Source organism: Felis catus, chromosome C2 (assembly GCF_018350175.1).
Source record: "Felis catus isolate Fca126 chromosome C2, F.catus_Fca126_mat1.0, whole genome shotgun sequence".
Lineage (NCBI taxonomy): Eukaryota > Metazoa > Chordata > Mammalia > Carnivora > Felidae > Felis > Felis catus.
The window spans coordinates 151302640-151320435 of record NC_058376.1 but is presented as its reverse complement, the minus strand read 5'-3'; the positions used below and the strand labels follow the sequence as shown (position 1 = coordinate 151320435).

At 53.2% G+C, this 17796-nt stretch overlaps 1 protein-coding gene across 4 annotated transcripts; it reads right to left on the bottom strand.

Moving 5' to 3' along the window:
• Positions 1 to 1654: 1654 nt before the first annotated feature.
• CX3CR1 (C-X3-C motif chemokine receptor 1) lies at positions 1655 to 17120 on the bottom strand. Of its 4 annotated transcripts, none has more exons than XM_019810907.3 (2): positions 16342 to 17120; positions 1655 to 4351 (listed from the first exon to the last, which is right to left on the bottom strand). In XM_019810907.3, the coding sequence occupies exons 1-2, from the start codon at positions 16459 to 16461 to the stop codon at positions 3272 to 3274; spliced, it is 1200 nt and encodes a 399-aa protein (XP_019666466.2). In that variant the 5' UTR covers positions 16462 to 17120; the 3' UTR covers positions 1655 to 3271. The 4 variants fall into 4 exon arrangements, with proteins under 4 accessions (XP_019666466.2, XP_003992272.1, XP_044893772.1 ...); XM_003992223.6 differs by lacking the exon at positions 16342 to 17120 and adding an exon at positions 15886 to 15988; XM_045037837.1 differs by lacking the exon at positions 16342 to 17120 and adding an exon at positions 6835 to 7214.
• Positions 17121 to 17796: the final 676 nt, after the last annotated feature.

Genomic DNA, 17796 nt, shown 5'->3' with positions numbered 1-17796 from the left:
CTTTTTCCAGCTTTATCGAGGTCTAATTGATAGATGACATTCTGTAAGTTTAAGGTGTGCAAAATAGTGATTTTATACACGAATATATTCCAGAGTGATTACCACAATAAAGTTAGTGAAGACATTTATCACTTCACACAGTTATTACGTTGTGTGTGTGATCAGAACTTTAAAAATCTTATTAGCAACTAAATCTCTCATAGCAACTTTCAAATATGCAACACAGTATTGTTAACTACAGTTATCATAGGATTGGTCCGAATTGTTCTTGAGATGGGGGAAAAAATCCATAGACTTGGATTCAAGAGATCTACCACTTGGACCAGCCCCTGGCCCTCTCTGGGTCTCCTGCCCCTTACCTGCACCTAAAATTCTGTGATTCTGGGACTCAAGAGAGCAAGGAGGTATGGACAAGATAGCATGAGTTTCTTCACTGGGAAAGGTTCAATCTAATAAGAGGAAGAAGGCAAAAAATAACAATAGTCACCACCATTTCTTTGAGTTTGCTCTGCTAGGCATGCACTGTGTGCGTTGTGGAGGCAATCCTACGAAATCCTCATGATAATCCGAGGAGGTGAGCCCCACTTTTATTCTTCTCTTTCAGATGAGGAAGCTGAGCCTCAGAGATGTCAAGTAACTTGTCCAAGGTGACAGAGTTAATATGTTGGGACTCAGTCACAGGTGTCTCTCTGCCTTTGGGGTCCACCATTTCCCTCCACTTTGGGGAAGCCCAGAGCTCAGAGGCAGTCGTGGGTTTGCCGCAGCTGTGCTGTTAGGGCCAACTGTCTTTTTCAAATGTGCTTTTCTTTATTTAGACACCAACATCACTGCTATTTAGGGTTTTCAGTGAACTTCCCTATTTTCTCCCTATTCTGTCTTATTCAGCAAAATGGATGAGCGACCGTTTCTTAGGATACTAATTGAATGTTCATTTAGACATGAAAGTGTTTGTCTCTCCACTTTTACTTCTCAAGCCAGAAGAATGTTTCCCTCTTTTCGTGGGAGTCCAGAAACGAGTTAAAGTTTCATTGAAAGTTTTATGACCCGAAGGTTGCAATGAGGTTCAAGTAATAGTAGAGAAAACTTGTGGGCAGCCTGGGGAAAATACGCCCTCTTGTTAGTTGTTTGAGCCAATGTTCCAGAAGGCTCTCCCCACCCACTCTGCTCCGAATGCCTTTCGAAATTCACATGCCTTTCTCATGTTAAGATCCCCATGCCCTCACACACCTCCTTTCCATATGCCATTCACTGAGCCTAGAATGCCATCCCCTCCGTCGCCTGGAGAGCTCCTCACCCTTAAAGACTCAGGTCAGACGGCTCTCGTGTTACCAATTCATGCAAAGTGTCTTTTCTTGTTCACTTCTCTGTTCTGCACTTGAATGTTAAATCACAAAGGGCAGCGGCCTGGTCTCACTTACCTTTGGGGCCGCTCAGGATCCGAGTTTACAGGTTGCGTGCCATATATGCTCAATTAAGATTTTGTAATAAACTGATTTCCCGTGTTATGGGTCAAAAGCCAAAACCTTAAAAAAATAAATTAAAAAAAAAAAAGCCAAAACCTTGCTGTGCCCTTCGACCCCAGTTATCCCCATGATGGAGGAATCCATCCAAAGGAAATAACTGAAGAGGAGAAAGGAAATTAAGCAGACCAAAGTGCTGTGAAATATATATTTGCTAAATACTGGCAACTAGCAGAATGTTTATCAACAGAACAATGGTGAGCAAAGCAGGAGACGTGATCTTGCTGCAACACGATTCATTCTATCACCGACTGAACCAACACGATGACTCCCAAGGATGTGTCAGAAATACAGAGATGAGTCAGTTGCCTTCGACCAGTGCACAGCCTGGCAGAGCCTTCTAAAGCAAACGGTACAAAACTACATAGAAACCGAGAACCGTTTGGGGTCTGATGTGAAGAGACAAATAGATTATGAAAGGGTCTGCACGTGATGCTTTCAACTCTAAACACGTGAAAGTGTCTGTGACCTTGGCTCTCCAAGTTGGCATGAAGGATGGGGGTTCCCTCCGGATGGGCAGGGGTTTGCCGCGAGGCCACTGGAAAGGGATATTCAAGGCAGGTTTGCCGTGTAAGCGCTGCACCAGGTCGGGGGAAAGCCGAGGTCTGGAAACCAGAGAAGAGGGGTGGCACCTGCCAGGGCTGGTGGCTGGTTTCTCCTGCCGGGAAGGAGGCTCCCTAGGAGAACAGTGCCATGGTTTCCATTCTATAGATAAGGAAGCTGAAGCTGGGCTGGCCCCAAGCTACCCAGCTGACGAGTGACGAAGGTGGGATTGGAGACCATTCCTTGTCAGTTTGGGTCAGGGTCCCTTCTCTTGATCTCCCTGCACCCAGGAGCAGGTGAGGATGCGTGATGGAAGAGATCCGGTTGGCCAAGAGGCTGGATTCTTTGGGGGAAGGGGACGAAATGGAGAACCTGTTGGTGGGACCACATGATGGAGGGTCTCGGACTGGATGCAGGGGGCACTGGACTGCCTTCGCGGGTCTGGAGGCATGATAGAGAAGGGTTTAAGGAAGAGCAGGCTGGCAGTGCGTGCTGGCTGGTGTGATCGGTGAGGAGGCTGGGCCAGATACATGGGAAGGTAGGTGGGCAGCTCTTGTTCTATTGGGTCAAAATAGCACCCCCCCCCCCCGCCCCCGGCTGCTTGGACATATGTCTTCCTGCACCTCTCACCATGAGATTGGAATGGACGCCTCCATTTTATCTATTCTCCTCCGCGTGAAAACCACAACCTGGTCCAGGGAGGGGCATCTGATTCAAACTCGGCCAATGAGAGCCCTTCCCTGGGAATTTTAACCTTGGGACCAGAGAGGAGTGGTTCTCAGTCCCACTCTGTTGGCTAAGCTGTGTCTGGGAGTTCTGTCACCACTCAGAGATTTGAGAGCCCTAGAGAGGAAAATTCTAGCTGGACTCAAGCCCTAGTTTCTACATACTCTGAGGGCTCAGCCACTCTCTTGCTCACGCTACCATGTGAATAATACGCCCCGCCTCCTCTTTAGCTAAGCTACAGCGAGTTGAATTTTTGTCCTTTGTGAACAGAAAGCTCTGACATTTGCAGTTAGAGACGTGCCTACCCCTCATCCCTCAAATTTTGGGCACGACGCTCAGAAACGCTTCAGGGTTGTTTTGGAGGATTCGGTCCGTCATGTCTTGCACGTAAGAAACAAACAAACAAAAAATCTGTCTTCGTTATTCAGTGGCAGGCTTGGGAACTCTGGGCTCTCTAGAGGGGCGAGGCTTTGGGGATCCCCTCAGAGAAGGATGGACGCATCTCCATCACTGGTGTGGTGAGTAAAATCACTGCTCAGAATGCTTTCCCGCTTGCTCGTTTGTGATTCAGATGGGGAGAAACCGACGTGGACAGGACGACCACACAGGACGGCCCGGCATTTCCTATACAGGTGGTAAAGGTATCTTCTGAACTTCTCTCCAGCAAACGCATAGATAAAGGGGTTGAGGCAACAGTGGGTGAATGCAATCGTCTCAGTCACACTGAGGGCCAACCTCAGATCCTTCTTCATGTCACAATTGGGAAAGAAGTCATAGAGATTAAGCGTCTCTAAAAAAATCATGATGTTGTAGGGTGTCCAGAAGAGAAAAAACACGACGACCACCAGGAAGATCAGCTTAATGGCTTTGGCTTTCTTGTGGTTCTTGCAGGAAAACAGTGTCCGCATGATTCTGAAGTAACAGTAGCTCATAACGAGCAGGGGGAGCAGGAAACCAAGCAAATTTGCCTCCACGTTGCGGAGAACGGGCCAGAGGTCCTGCAGGACCTCAGGGTAGTCACCAAGGCACTCGTTTTCTTTTTGTTTTGTGAACATGAACTGAGGTGCTGCCACCAAGATGGCTGCCGCCCAGACGCCCAGGCTGATGGTGACGCCATGCTGCACGGTCCGGGTGTTCATGGAGTTGGCGGCCAGGACGATGGCCCGGTACCTGTCGATGCTGATGATGGTGATGAAGAATATGCCTCCAAAAAAGCCGATGAAGAAGAAGGCGGTAGACAGTTTGCACACGGCGTTGTGAAGGCCTTGCTCGCTCATCAGGTAGTGAGTCCAGAAAGGCAACGTGGCTACAAAGAGCAGATCCGACAAGGCCAGGTTCAGGAGGTAGATGTCGGTGATACTCTTGGGCTTCCGGCTGTTGGTGAGGGCAAACACCACCAGCAAATTTCCCACCAGGCCAAAGGCAAAAACAAGGGAGTAAAGTATGGACAGGAAGACGGTCCCGAAGGCCACAACGTCCCCCATATCACAGGCTTCGGCCGACTCATCGTACTCAAAGTATTCCAAAGTTGATTTGGGGGAGTGGGTAGGCATGGCGACGGCCTGGATCAAAGAGGAAAACAAATAACAGTATTAGTTCTCAGAGAAACAGTTGGGATTCTAGCTGGCCCCACACATGGGCAGGCTGAAAGAAACAAGTATCCGTCGGGCGCCTAACTGATACACTTCCCAGTGTCACACATCATCTTGTTTAATCCCCAAGACGGACAGACTCCTGACGGAGGCTATAAAGGATTCCCCTGACGGAAGAGGAAGTCAGGTCTCTGAGAGGTTCAGGGACTTGTTCACAGCTGTGCAGCGAACGGCTCAGCTAACGTTTGAATCTAGACCTTTTAAAGCTTGAGGCAGATCTTTTCTTCTTGGATCGTCAAACGTCTACCCAAAAGGTTGACCAGGGTGTCAATAGTGGGAGAGAGGACTACGGGTGTGGAGAACAGGGGGTAGGATGGTGGGGGTGCAGCCATAATTCACACTTGTAGTCCAAACTTCCCCAAGCGATTCTCCGCTTCCTTCCTTATCCCCACCCCTCCACCCTCTGGACCCCAATTTGGCCCATAGGAAGCCAAGACTGAAGAGAGAGGTCTCAGATACTCTCCAGAGCCTCGAGCAGACCTGTACGCGGAGCCCCTCATCTTTGTTTTTGAGGTCCCTTTCTCTTCCCCTTCCTTTTGGAACCAACAGGTCCTTCTCTTCCTGAAGGGATAAGACAGAGTCATACACTCTAGAGTGACCACCTCGTCTCCGTTTGCCCAGGACTTTTCTGGGGTTAGCACCAAAAGTCGGAAATGCCTTAGTTCTAAGCAGACAGCCACAGACGGCCACCCCTCAAGGTCAAGTGAAGAGGGTGTCACCACTGCCATCGCAGGGTCATGAAAGGGGTGCGGAGCCCGTCTGGGGGACCGTGCTCCAGTAGCCTGTTGTGCTGGGCCCGGGTGGCGAATTCACCCCATAATGACCAGCCCTGCCCTCACTTTGGCCTGGTCTTCCCCATGATTCTTAATCCCCGCTTCCTTCAGAACAAAAATTGAAGGGGAAGACGTTTCTGCACAGGGTGGGAAGTCACACTTCGCATTCCTCCCCCTCCTCCCTAGCCAGGGCTTGCTTGTTCTTCACTCCAGAGGCTGCAAGGGCTCCCCTTTCTCCCTGGCCCTCGGAGGCCTCCTCCTCTTCCTTGTGATGCCACAGACGGGCCCCTGAGAAACCCTAAGCATGTTCATAGCACGCCTCCTGGTTGTCACTGCCTCCCTCCCCACCACAACCAAAAGCAAAGTTCGCACTTTTTAACCAAGGGAGTGTCCACACCCTGCTGCCTCCTTTTCACACCGGTTTTGCCCAGACTGTGTCTCTTTCAAAGTGAGGGCCCGCCCTCGCAGCCTCTGCTTTGTGTTCTGGCCCATCTTTGCATCTTATCCAGATTCTTCTGGGACGAAGGGGGTTAAGCCTTTCTGCCCTGGGCCCTCTCAGCCTGGGCTGACGTTCCCAGCATCTCCAGGGAGAGTGTATGCGTTCCTGGCTTTCAGCAGCCAATACCCTTTTCTCAGAGACAAATCTCTGGCTGTGACCTTAATCAATAACGTTTAAATTTAGCAGTGATTGGGCGGCTCAGTCAGTCAAGCACCTCTCTCTCTCTTTTTTAAAGTTTTTATTCATTTATTTTGAGAGGGAGCGTGAGCGAGCGAGCACAGGAGAGGCAAAGAGAAAGGGAGAGAGAATCCCAAGCCGGCTCTGTGCTGTCAGCGCAGAGCCTGGTGTGAGGCTCGAACTCAGGGACTGCAAGATCATGACCTGAGCTGGAACCGAGAGTCAGACTCCCAACCGACTGGGCCACCCAGGCGCCGTGAGCGTCTGAATCTTGATTTCGACTCAGGTCATGGGCCCATGGGTTTGTGGGATCGAGCCTCACACTGTCAGCACAGAGCCCACTGGGGATTGTCTCTCTCCCTCTGTCTCTGCCCCTCCTGCGTGCGCTCTCTCGCTCTCTCAAAATAAATAAACTTAAACAAAAACAATGTTTAAGTTCAACCACAGAAAATGGCTGAGATGCTACCCTTTGTGAGCTACACAAATGTCCGGTTGAAATGGCTCGAGCGGAGATATGGGGAGACGGGGAAATTCCTACCTGCGTGCAGGTGGCTTGCTGAACGTCTTTCCAGACGCGCAGCCGTGTAGGAGCAAGTGAGTCAAGCCCTCAGTGGTCGTAAGTCAGGGATCCTGGAGCTACGGCCCTCTTCCTTCCCCCTTCTCCCCCAGGGAAAGGAGCTGGCGGAGCTGGCCTTGACAGGAGGCCAAGGACAATGAGACTGTGTGGCATCTCTTCGTGCCTGTGCTGGGGCCAGCAGCCCAGAAACTGTGCTGGTGGGTTGGCTTGATTTTGCCAAATCTGCATGAAATAGGCTTAATTTCCACCCTTGGCACTGTGCCCTACCCACAGGGATCTCCTCTAAATCGAGCAGGAGTCCCTGGGTCACTGAGGAGGGACAGCGGGGAGGTGGGCAGGCTCGGGCTCTCCCTTGGCTGAATCTCACCTCTGCCCTCTGGCCAAGTGACCTCGGGTGAACTTGGAACCTCTGAGCCTGACGTCCCTCATCTGCAAGACTGGGAGTCATTCTCACGTCTGCCCACAGCGCCATTCTGAGGATTGCGCCCGGCACAGTGTGTTGCATACAGCAGGCACTCAAATAAATGCATTTGGTGAGGAAACAGAAGCACTTTGGACCTCTGCAACCATCCGGGTCTCCCGTGAACTGTTGTGCTGTTCACTCCCACCCTAGGCGTTGTGGATATCCCATCCGTAAAGTTCTTTTTATTTTTTTTTTCCCCTGAAATAACAGGTATTTTCTTTTCAGATTTTCTGGGGGGAGAGGGCCAAGGGGAGAGTAAACAAACCTTTACTGAATTTTTACTCCGTTCCCAGGCTCATTGCTAAACACATATTACCTGGGGGGGGGGGGGGAGTTTTCATTTAATTCACTTGACATTTTAAAAATGAACAAAAATACGAGTTACGTGGAAAATGAAATAAGTAAGCCGACAGTCTAATATGGAAGCCTGTGGTTCATGCTCAATAAATGGAAGCCGACACGTAAAAGGATAACGATCTCTATGGACAAGTAGATGTACTCAGAGAAGGCAAGTAACTTGCTCAAGGCCGCACAGCTGGCCTGTGGCACGGCTGCAGTGGGGGCTCACACGCGGCCAGCCTGTCTGTCCTGCCCGAGACTGGGAGTTCCTGAGCGAGGACCGGTGTCTCCTTCAGCTCTGTGGACCAGTGTTGAACAGAGGGAGGGGCCTGGCACAGAGCCAATGCCCCAGGAATACTTGTGGGAATACAAGTATTGTATCCTAGACCTTCATTCCAAATTGCCCTGTGGGACTGGTAATGACGGTGGCCTTTTAATTGTCCGGTTCCCAGACGTGCCGACAGGGCACACAAGTGTCTTTCCTGATCCCAGGCCAGCGGCCCTTGCTTGAACCCTGAGCGCTTAGTGGATGCCTCGTGCGTTGAATGTTCCTCTGAATTTGGTAGCCTTATCAAGGGAGGGAACTTTTTGGGAAAGGTGGATCCTCTAATTCCTGGAGCTTCTGAGATGTCCCAGGACTGGGAGATGAGCTTAAAGCTGGGGACAGTCCTCGAGGGTGGTCTCCGGGGCAGGTTGAAGGGCCGCCGGGGGTCTGATGGGCCGGACACGGGCTTTCCAGGCCCCCGAGGCCACCAGGAACCGAGTGAGGGATCCAAGCAGATAAGCTTTCTCTGCGGGGCCTCATCAGCCGGGTGTCATACAGATGGGGGTGTGAGAGGAAGGATAGGTGTTGGGGTGAAGCACCCGCTGAGGGCCGTGGCCAGCAAGCACACAACCCCTCCCGGCCGTTCTCAGGCCTCCTCGCCCTCTCTTCCCGTAAGTCAAGCTTTTGCTAAATGCCGTCCAGCTGCAAGAGTCTGTGCTGAACCCAGAAGCAGAGCTTTGAGCGCACATGCGTTTCCCACCCAAGTATAAGCTCCCTCCCTCTCCGATCCTGCCCTGCTGCCCGCCCCCACCCCCCCTCCAACTCTGGCCCACTTCCTTTTCTCAGGCCTGCTCATTTATTTTTTAACTTTTTTGGGGTCATCATTTACCCAGTGTTTCCAATCAGCTTCCCTGTTCTCTACTTCCCTTTTCATTTAAGTGGCCCAAGTCCACTTTCCTCTTCAGTACCACATCCTTTTCGGGCCTCTTCCCCCATCTTTTGCCTTCACATCCTGCTCACTGCCTGCTGGATCCTGTGCGTCTTCTTGTGTTTGACGTTCCTTGGCCAGTTGGTGGTTTTCCCTCTGGGGTCTCCGCTCATGGCTTTTTAGGCCCCTGAGTGAAGACCGGGTTAGAGGCTCCGTCTAAATGCCGATAAAATTGTGGTTTAATTTTCTTTTTCAATGTTTGTTTACTTTTTTGAGAGAGAGAGAGAGAGACAGTGAGAGCTGGGGAGGGGCAGACAGAGAGGGAGACACAGAATGGGAAGCAGGCTCCAGGCCCTGCGCTGTCAGCACAGAGCCCGACTCGGGGTTCGAGCCCGCGGACCGTGAGACCATGACCCGAGTCGAAGCGGGACACTTAACCGACTGAGCCGCCCAGGTGCCCCATCATTTTTGTTCTTTGGAACCAAAGGGAATTAGAGGAAAGTACAGATTGCTAGAGCCCTGACCCCATCGTTCTTTGTGGGGGTGCCATTGAGCCTGAGAATGTTCCAGAGCCTGAAGTTATCCTCGGAGAGCCCGCTGCGGAAGGAGAGGAGGCTGCCCTTCTTCGGTGCCCACGGACTAGCACACTCCATACACAAGCCCCTCTTCGATTCTGCCTACAGGCCCGCATGCGATGGTTGTCCCTCCCGTACAAATGAGCCAGCAGAGGCTCCGGGAGATCGGGGAAGCGTGTCCAGGGAACTGTAGAACCAGGTGTATCTCTCCACAGAGCCATGCTCCCGCCTCGCCCCCAGGCTTCCCCTCTTGGAGGAGGGTGCAGGCTATTGTGGACCACACTTCTCTAGAGTTGGAACGAGAAATGGTAGTCACAGCCCCCTCCCTCCCCCGCCAAAGAAGATGGTCCACGATGCGAGCCTGAACACTTTCCCCGGGTCTCTCCCCTCGGGACTCAGAACCCGGTAGTCTGACCGTCAGGCAAAAGGCAGGCAGTCAGGAAATGAAGAAGGCGGGGACATTTCCTCTCCAGCCACACCTAGGGAGTCCTCACGGCCAGACCCCCGAATCTAGCTCTCATCAATGGTGGCAAGGAAATTTGGAGTCCTTTTCTCTGGAGACGAAGAGGCTGAAGGCTGTAGGCTCAGCTCATCCCCTGCCTTCAAACACACGGTGACACGGATGTCGTTCACAAAACGCAACACCAGACCTTCTGGCGTGTCTTAATTTTTCGACAAGGACTGAACAGAAGGAAATAGTCTTTAAGCACGACCTGCGTCCTGGGGCGGTAAAAGCACGGCTTAGGGTCACACGAGAAGTGACTCTTCAGTGTCCTGCCCAGGGAACATGACGCCTCTGGGCTCACAGCCTGCCCGAGTTCAGATGAGGTTCCATCTGGAGGCAGAGAGCTGGATCAGTCGATTTCGGCCCTGACAAGTCTTCACCTTGGCCTACAGAGGAAGGTTTCCAGTGGGGCCCCCAAGCCCACACCCCTGGCTGCTTGGGCACAGGGTTTTCCCAGGTCCTGATGGTTTTCCCACTTACAAGGACAGCCGGTTTTGTAAGAGACACCCTGGGGGATGCAGGGAGAGGTAAGGATGAGAGGGCAAAAGAGGGGCAGGTGGAAGGGCCTTGAACTGCACGCCAAGGAGCTAGAAGGGCACATTCTGCACCTTGCAGCCCGTCCCCCGTGCAAGTAAACGGAGCGGCTGTCTACACCTCGGCAACCAATCTACCTGCGACCACAGGGCCTTACCCGCCCTCCAGCGTTTGCACGGGCCAAACACCCCAAGCCAGAAGCAGCAACAGGAGGAAGCCAGACCGGAGGCGAGAGCCTCCTGGGTGAGCCACCCCTCTCCGGAAGCTGCTTTTGCTCTGGGTTGGACACACCACCCCTTCCTTTCATCTTCCGAGCACATTGTGGTATTTATCCGTCCCTGCCCAACTGTGAAATTCTGAAAGGAAATGTTTTAGGGCTTTTTTCAGGCAATTGAGGAAGAGATGGATTTTAAATAAATTATTAACTAAGCTAATTAGGTATCTTTGTAAGGACAAATAACAATTCAAAATAAGAGGCTTAATTCTCCCTGCTGAAAATAAGGGAAGAGATTGTCCTCTGCCTCCTCCTTCCTAGGGCATTTGCTTTAGGAAATTCGTCACTGGGGGCGCCTGGGGGGCTCAGTCGGTTAAGCGTCTGCCTTGGGCTCAGGTCATGATCTCACCGATCGTGAGTTTGAGCCCCGAGTAGGGTTCTGTGCTGACAGCTCAGAGCCTGGGGCCTGCTTCGGATTCCGTTTCTCTGCCCCTCCCCTGCTCATGCTCGCTATCTCTCTCAAATATAAAATAAAACACAAAAAAAATTAAAAAGAAAAACAAAACAAAAGGAAACTCATCACTGGAGTGTTTTCTCCTCTCTTTGAAATGAGGACATGTGTCCTTTTGGGAATGCGATCACTTCTTTTGCCTGCTTTATGTCCCAGGAATCTTTCTCAGGGGCCTGGGGCTCCTTTCTTTGAAATATAAACATCAAGGGGCACCTGGGTGGCTCAGTCTGTAGAGCCCTGACTCCTGGTTTCGGCCCAGGTCATGATCTCGCGGTTCCATGGGTTCAAGCCCCGCATCTGGCCCCGCGCTGACAGCACGAAGCCTGCTTGGGCCTCTCTCTCTCCCTCGCTCTGCCCCTCCCCCGCTCGCGCCGTCTCTGTCTCTCTCAAAATAAATAAACTTAAAAAAAAAAAAAAAAGGAAATATAAACATCAAGAATTAGCACCTGTGTCTCCCAGTTTCTCTGGAAGGGTAGGAGCCTAACTTGGGTGGGTGCCCTTCTGTTTCAAATTGCAAAAATCTTCCCGTCTTAAAGATAGGAGTCTATTTCTTCTCTGGAAGAAGCCAGCCAGCTATCACAGACGGTCCCTTCGGTTATCACGGTAGAGTTAGGATGACAGTGCGTGGCTGAGAACTAGGTGTGCTCTCTCACGGCAGGGATCCTAACCGCTGGGCCCTGTGAAAGGGTGAGATTCCGTCTCCCCCCCATCTCTGCCGTCTCTCAGCGGATGGTCCGCGATGCCCATCACATTCTGGTGGCCTGTCTGTTTAACAGTAACCGTGTTTTCCCTGTTATCTCTGTGAGAGGTTTTTTCTGGGTTGGAGATCTTAGTTTTTATTTGACTTCCCCAACAGTAGGTGCTGTGCTGAATTCTATGGAGGTAAACGTCGCTAAGATACAGTCCCTGGGAATTGTGGTTACTGTTCAGTAGCCGACTATCAGAAGAAAAGCTAGGGGGAGACCCAGGGACTGGATCATTTCAGCTGAGTCTTGAAGCCGGGACAATCTTCCAGGTAAACGAAGGTGGAGGTGGGGGAGCAGGGGTGGGTGTGGGGGGGGGGGCGCTGAAGCCGAAGGCACTGAGCATAGGCATGTTCCCTAGGGTCAAGCCCGCTCACTGCCATTGCTGTATAAGCAGGCAGTGTGCGAGCAGTCCACGATTATCTACCTCACCGTCATACTCCTGGCTGGCTTGCAGGGCGAGGTCTCTGTGGACGACGCCACCGCGAACATTTGCGCGCGTTCATCCACATCTCCCACGGCACGGATGCATTTTAAAAATGCAGACTCCAGAGCAGACCGACTGTGTGCATCCGTGCATATAAAGGTCAGGAGCGGGCAACGACAATGCATATTGTGCAGGGATGCATATCTAGGTGGGTAAAGCCCTAAGGACGAGTGAGGGAGCAATGGCCATCACCATCAGGGTTGTGGGGATTTCGGGGAGGGCAGGGTGGCAGTCAGGAAGGCAAGTGAGGGGGGCCGCTGGGTGGGGGCGGGCCTGGGTCTCTCCTGCTGCCTGGCTGCTGGTTGGGTGCGAGATGGATCTGTAAGTCGTGAGCCTGCACACTGTTCTTTGAGCGTGCTGTATTTGACGTGGAACTTAGGTTTAAGGAAAAGGACAAAGAGGGCCTGCAAAAATACTTTAGAAAAATATTTAAAGAGACGCGAGCTAGGTTTCCTTCCCTACAAAGGTTCATAATCCGAAATAGTTGCTCTTTGGCCAGACCTGAGGAGGAGGTGTGGCTGCAGGGCAGAGAGAATTCCAGCGCGTTTCTGAGCCCCTAGGGAGGGCGGGCGGGATCCAGCCACCGGCAGCGCCAGCATTGGCCCTCCTGGGCAGAGCCAGTGTTGCAAGCCCCTGGAATCCCTGGACTGTGCTGCTGGGAACTAGAGCAAGTTCCCGGAAAAGGCAGCGGAGACCTGGCCTGTGCCACCGTGGCTGTGCCTCTCCGTAACTGTGACCCGTTGTTGGACGGCAGGAGTCCGCCTCCCTGTCTGGCTCGTGCACAGAGGGCGCTGGCTCTGAACACCTTCAGCGGGAAATATTTGAGCCTGAACAAAACGGGTAGCCGAGGCCTCTGTTCCAGGTCAGAGGTTGAGCTGGGGAGGGGGTAGCTGAATGGCCCAGACCCTGAGATGGACGGTCTCTGAGGCCAGGGTCTCTGGTGTGGGGCCCTCCCCAATACTGCTGCCTTTCTACAACCCGGCCTGGGGGGGAAGGGGGGCGGGAGGGGGGCAGGGGTGCGCGATGAGGTGTCTCCTGGGGGAGGATGGGCTGGGGAGTGGATGCTGGTTCTGGCCTGATGGGCTCTGGCATACGTCCTCCTCCCGGCCCCTCGTAACCGCATTTGAACGTGCTTAGTGGTCTTAAAGTGCACAAACTTTCCGATCCGTGGCTTCCCACAATGACAACCTATATTGTTTCTTGAGCACCAAATACGGGCCAGACAGTGTGGTCAGAACTGGATATACCTTGCCCTTGATACAGATATTCGATCTCCACCTGTCACTTGCCTTCAGCGATCCTCAGCTCACGGCTGGTATTCATTTTAAAGCAGGACTCAAGGCTTAGCAAGGTCAGGTGCAGAGTCAGGGCTTCCAAAGCCCAACTGCCTCTCCTACCCACTGTGACGCAGAGAGTGACGGCCGTGGAGCCCGGCTAGGGTATGGCTGGGCGTGTGGCTGACACACAGTCGGTGCCCCCTTCCCTGGCGGGCGGGCAAGAGCCACGTCCTGCCTTGATTCCCTGCGTGAAAATGAAGCCAAGCAAAGAGGCAGGCAAAAGACGCGGAACCATACTTGCGTGCATACACACAGACGGACATGCAGACAGATAGGCAGACAAACAGTGGTGCCCAAGGCTCAGCCGCCCAGTTCCTGCCTGCGTCCTCTTACAGGGCCCAGTCCCCTCCCAGGCAACCCCGGGCATGGGCTGACCTGCCCCGCAGAAGCTTCCCCAGGGAACTTTCTCGTCTGCTTCTCACACAATCCAATCTTCTTCTTTCTTTTGGGGTCAGGTTGTTTTCTACCTTGAGTTTTCTGTGTAAAGCATTTCGGGGGGCGCCTGGGTGGCTCAGCCGCTCGAGCGTCTGACTTCGGCTCAGGTCATGACCTCGCGGTTCGTGAGTTTGAGCCCCCGCTGTCTGCTGTCAGCGCAGAGCCCGCTTGGGATCCTCTGTCCTCTCTCTCTGCCCCTCCCTTGCTTGCGCACGTGCCCTCTCTCTCTCTCAAAAATAAATAAAATTTTATTTTTTTATTTTTTTAAAAAAAATTTTTTTTTCAACGTTTATTTATTTTTGGGACAGAGAGAGACAGAGCATGAACGGGGGAGGGGCAGAGAGAGAGGGAGACACAGAACCGGAAACAGGCTCCAGGCTCCGAGCCATCAGCCCAGAGCCTGACGCGGGGCTCGAACTCACGGACCGCGAGATCGTGACCTGGCTGAAGTCGGACGCTTAACCGACTGCGCCACCCAGGCGCCCCTCAAAAATAAATAAAATTTTAAAACGAGATGAAAGTACTTGAAAAAAGGGGGGGGGGCGCCTGCGCAGCTGAGTCCATTAAGCGTCAGACTCTTGACTTCGGCTCAGGTCATGATCTCCAAGTTTGTGGGTTCGAGGCCTTGGTGGGGCTCCCGTGCTGGCAGTGCAGAGCCTGCTTGGAGTTTGGTCTCTCTCCCTCGTTTTCTGCCCCTCCCCTGCTCATTCGCGCACTCTCTGTCTCTCTAAACACACAAATAAACTTTAACGCATTTGGAAAAGAAAATGAACTTTTCTGGAGGAGGGGAAATCCTAAAGCTCCCTGGCCTTTCTCTGAGCTCGGCTGTCAACCTACAGAGCGCAGACTACAGAACCTGTGAGATAAAGGTCAAGTAATGAGAAGTGACGGGTCCGGCCAGTCGTCAACCGGACCTCAACGTGTTTCCTCCTCTCTTGCACCCATGTGTGTGTCTGCTCATAATTTCTGAGACGGTTTTCCCACGGCACGAACCTTCTGAGGCCGTGTCCTCAGAGTGATTACAACAGCATTGGACATCGAATTTGTGTCAGCGATTTATTCATTAAAATGGTTGTCCCGGGAAATGCAGTGGTGCGCTTTATAAAAAAACGTAGGAGGCACCACAAAAGCACGGGAAGAAAAGGAAAAACAAGACAGAACCAAACTTTCTACCATCCAACTTCCCGGAATCAACCACAGCTAGCTTTTTGCCCTTTCCCATCCAATGTCCATGCATATTCTTACATCCGTATTAAGCATAGTTATATTTACATTTAAAATGCAAGGTGGCTCAGTCTTAAGGTTAAGCATCTGACTCGGGCTCAGGTCATGAGCTCGTGGCTCATGAGTTCGAGCCCCGCATCGGGTTCTGTGCTGACAGCTCAGGGCCCGGAGCCTGCTTCGGATTCTGTGTCTCCCTCTCTCTCTGCCCCCCCATCCCCCCGCTTGTACTCTGTCTCTCTCTAAAAATAAATAAACATTGAAAAAAAATTAAAAAAATAAATAAAAACTAAAATGCAGATTCTACATTAAACATTTTTTATTACAAACTTTTCTAACCTACATAAAGGCAGAGAGAGCCCCCAGGCTCATCACGTAGCTTCCATTAGCAACTCATGGTCACTGTCCCATGCAATTCTACTTCATACCCTACTACATTAATTAAAAACAGATCCAGGCATCATAGCATTTCACCCATAAACAGGTAAGTATGAGTCTCTAAAAGAATAAGAACTCTTTTTATACAAAATAACAACTTCCTTACTATTTACCTTAAAAAGCGCCTAATACTTCCTCACTCCCATCCAGATGCCATTTGTTTTCAGGGAATGTCTACTCGTCCCCTGGCATGGAAGTGCTGATGCTTCTAATCGCACCCCGCGTTGAGCGCGTCCCAAATGGTCTGATCGCACGCTGCCCGCCACCCCTCAAGCCCCTTGGCCCTTCGGCAGCAACATCTTCCGGAAAGTGGTCCCTCTTAGCACGTAAAGCGAAAACCAGCATCTGTAACCCACGGTGACCTCTGACCACCGTGCCCCACCCCGCGAGCCCACAGGTGCTGGCCAGTTCTCTGTTTCCTACCTGGGCTGGGCCTGGGAAGGGAACTTCTGGACTTGGCAATTGTGACAATCAGCCACCCCGTCCCTCTGTCTGTCCGTCACGGAGTATTTCCCTTCCCACCCCCGCCCCCCCCCCCCCCCGAGGGCATCTTTATTTGCAAAGTTAGCCAATAGTCTCTGGTTTCCTGTGAGGTTCACTCCAAGGCCTGCTTGGTTTCTTTAGATACCGCTGCAGGCGAGCTCAGAAGCTCCAGGCCGGAGGCCAGCTGATGGCAGGAGGGTCTGAATTCACAAACCTGGGGGACTGAGTCTGGGGGGACACACAAAGCAGGGGACTGGAGGACGTGACGGTGTGGGGGCTGTGTTATTTGCCCCCATTGTGGCGGGCAGGACAGGAAACAGTGTAGGTCTCGTGAGCCACCGAAAGCCACTGTACCTCAGTTTCCTTGCGTGTGAAAAGAGAGCCCACGGTACTCACCCGGCTGCCCTGGGGTGTGGATGAAACGAAGTACAGCTTCTCTCTCCAAAGCGAGGCCCCAGGCACCGGGAGCTTACAGACATGTGGCACCTCGGGCCCCGCCACTGAATCAGGCTGCATTTTGATGAAATTCTTAGGAGATTGGCAAGTGCGTGGCTTCTGAGACGCATTGGCACAAAAGGCACTTAGTGAGTGCCTGGCACCTGGTAGGGGCTTCTGATTTTATTTTCCCCTCGCCTCCCTCCATCAAGGCACTCAGGGCCTCCCTAGGCCCTCCGGTCAAGCCGGAGGCACATGTGTGCCGGGCACAAGCTTCACCCACAAACCGGGGCAGGCTCTGTCCCCACCGTCTCCCACAGCCCGCCCCGGTCCGCCAGACGTGGAACAGCTGGGCCTGACTCTCCGGGCTACTCTCCCGCTGCCTGCCCTGGCTCGAAGCCGGTGCCTGCCCGGACCCACCTGCCTGGCTCACCTACCAGGCAAATTCTACTGCCGATCCCTCCCTCCCCTGGGGCCTGGCTGGGGTCTGGCACCTGTGGGCCACGTTTATTAAAGGATCAGGGGGCTCCTCCGAGGCCTGCCTGGCTCCTCGCGGCCCATCCTGCAGCCTGTGCCCCTGCACTGCTGTGGCCGTCGGAGCTGTGTCTTTCTGCGGGCAGGGCTGTGCTGTGCGTTCCCCACCCGGCCTCCTCGGTCCTGGCCGCCAGGACCCCAGGACCAAGCTATGGGTGGGACGGCGGTGCTGCCAGCCGGGCGACCGACCTGCTGGCATTTGAGGAAGTCTGCGGCCTCGGTTTCCCTTCCTCCTTTCCCTCTGGCCAGGATGCTGTGGCACCCCACCCCCACGCCTGCCCTTCCTCATCCCCACCCCAGAGCCACCTGTCTCAGGGGCCACCCGGCGGGGCCAGCTGCTTCGGCCTCCCTTCGCCTGCCTGTGACTCCCCTCCTGCTTCCCTGAGAGCGCCTCTCTGGGATCCTGCCAAGACTCTCTCTCTCTCTCTCTCTCTTGCAGTCACACAGTCTTCCCGGACAACCTCACCCACTGCACCGTTATCCTCATCAGCTGTCCCGTCTTCCTGGACAGCCTCTCCCACCGCCCGTCAGCGACCACCTCTGCGATCCGATGCTCTGCGTCTTTGTCCCCAGCCAGGGTCTGCATCGGTGGCCCTCACACCTCTTGCCATTTGCCCCCATTGACCATTCTCCTCCAAAATGCAAACTGCGCGCCTGACCCCTCTTGTGGGCTCTGCTCACTGGGAGTTTCAGCCCCAGGCCAGTAAGCACGGCCCGGGCAAGATCCTGCCCCTTCCCCTTCCCCTCCGGAGGTCCCACCCTGCTCTAACCACCTCCCCACCAGTGCCTATGGGGGCTGCGCGCCCCTTCGCACCTCACCCGGCTGGCGGGCCCGGCTGCCAGCCCACCTCCTAGATGCTAACACGACGGCTTTCGCTGTCC

Coding starts and splice junctions, on each gene's coding strand:
- CX3CR1 (XM_045037837.1), bottom strand. CDS start 6,972: ATGCAACACACTGTGCCGGGCGCAATCCTCAGAATGGCGCTGTGGGCA. Junction 4,352..6,834: donor CACTTGGCCAGAGGGCAGAG/GTGAGATTCAGC, acceptor TCTTTGATCCAG/GCCGTCGCCATGCCTACCCA.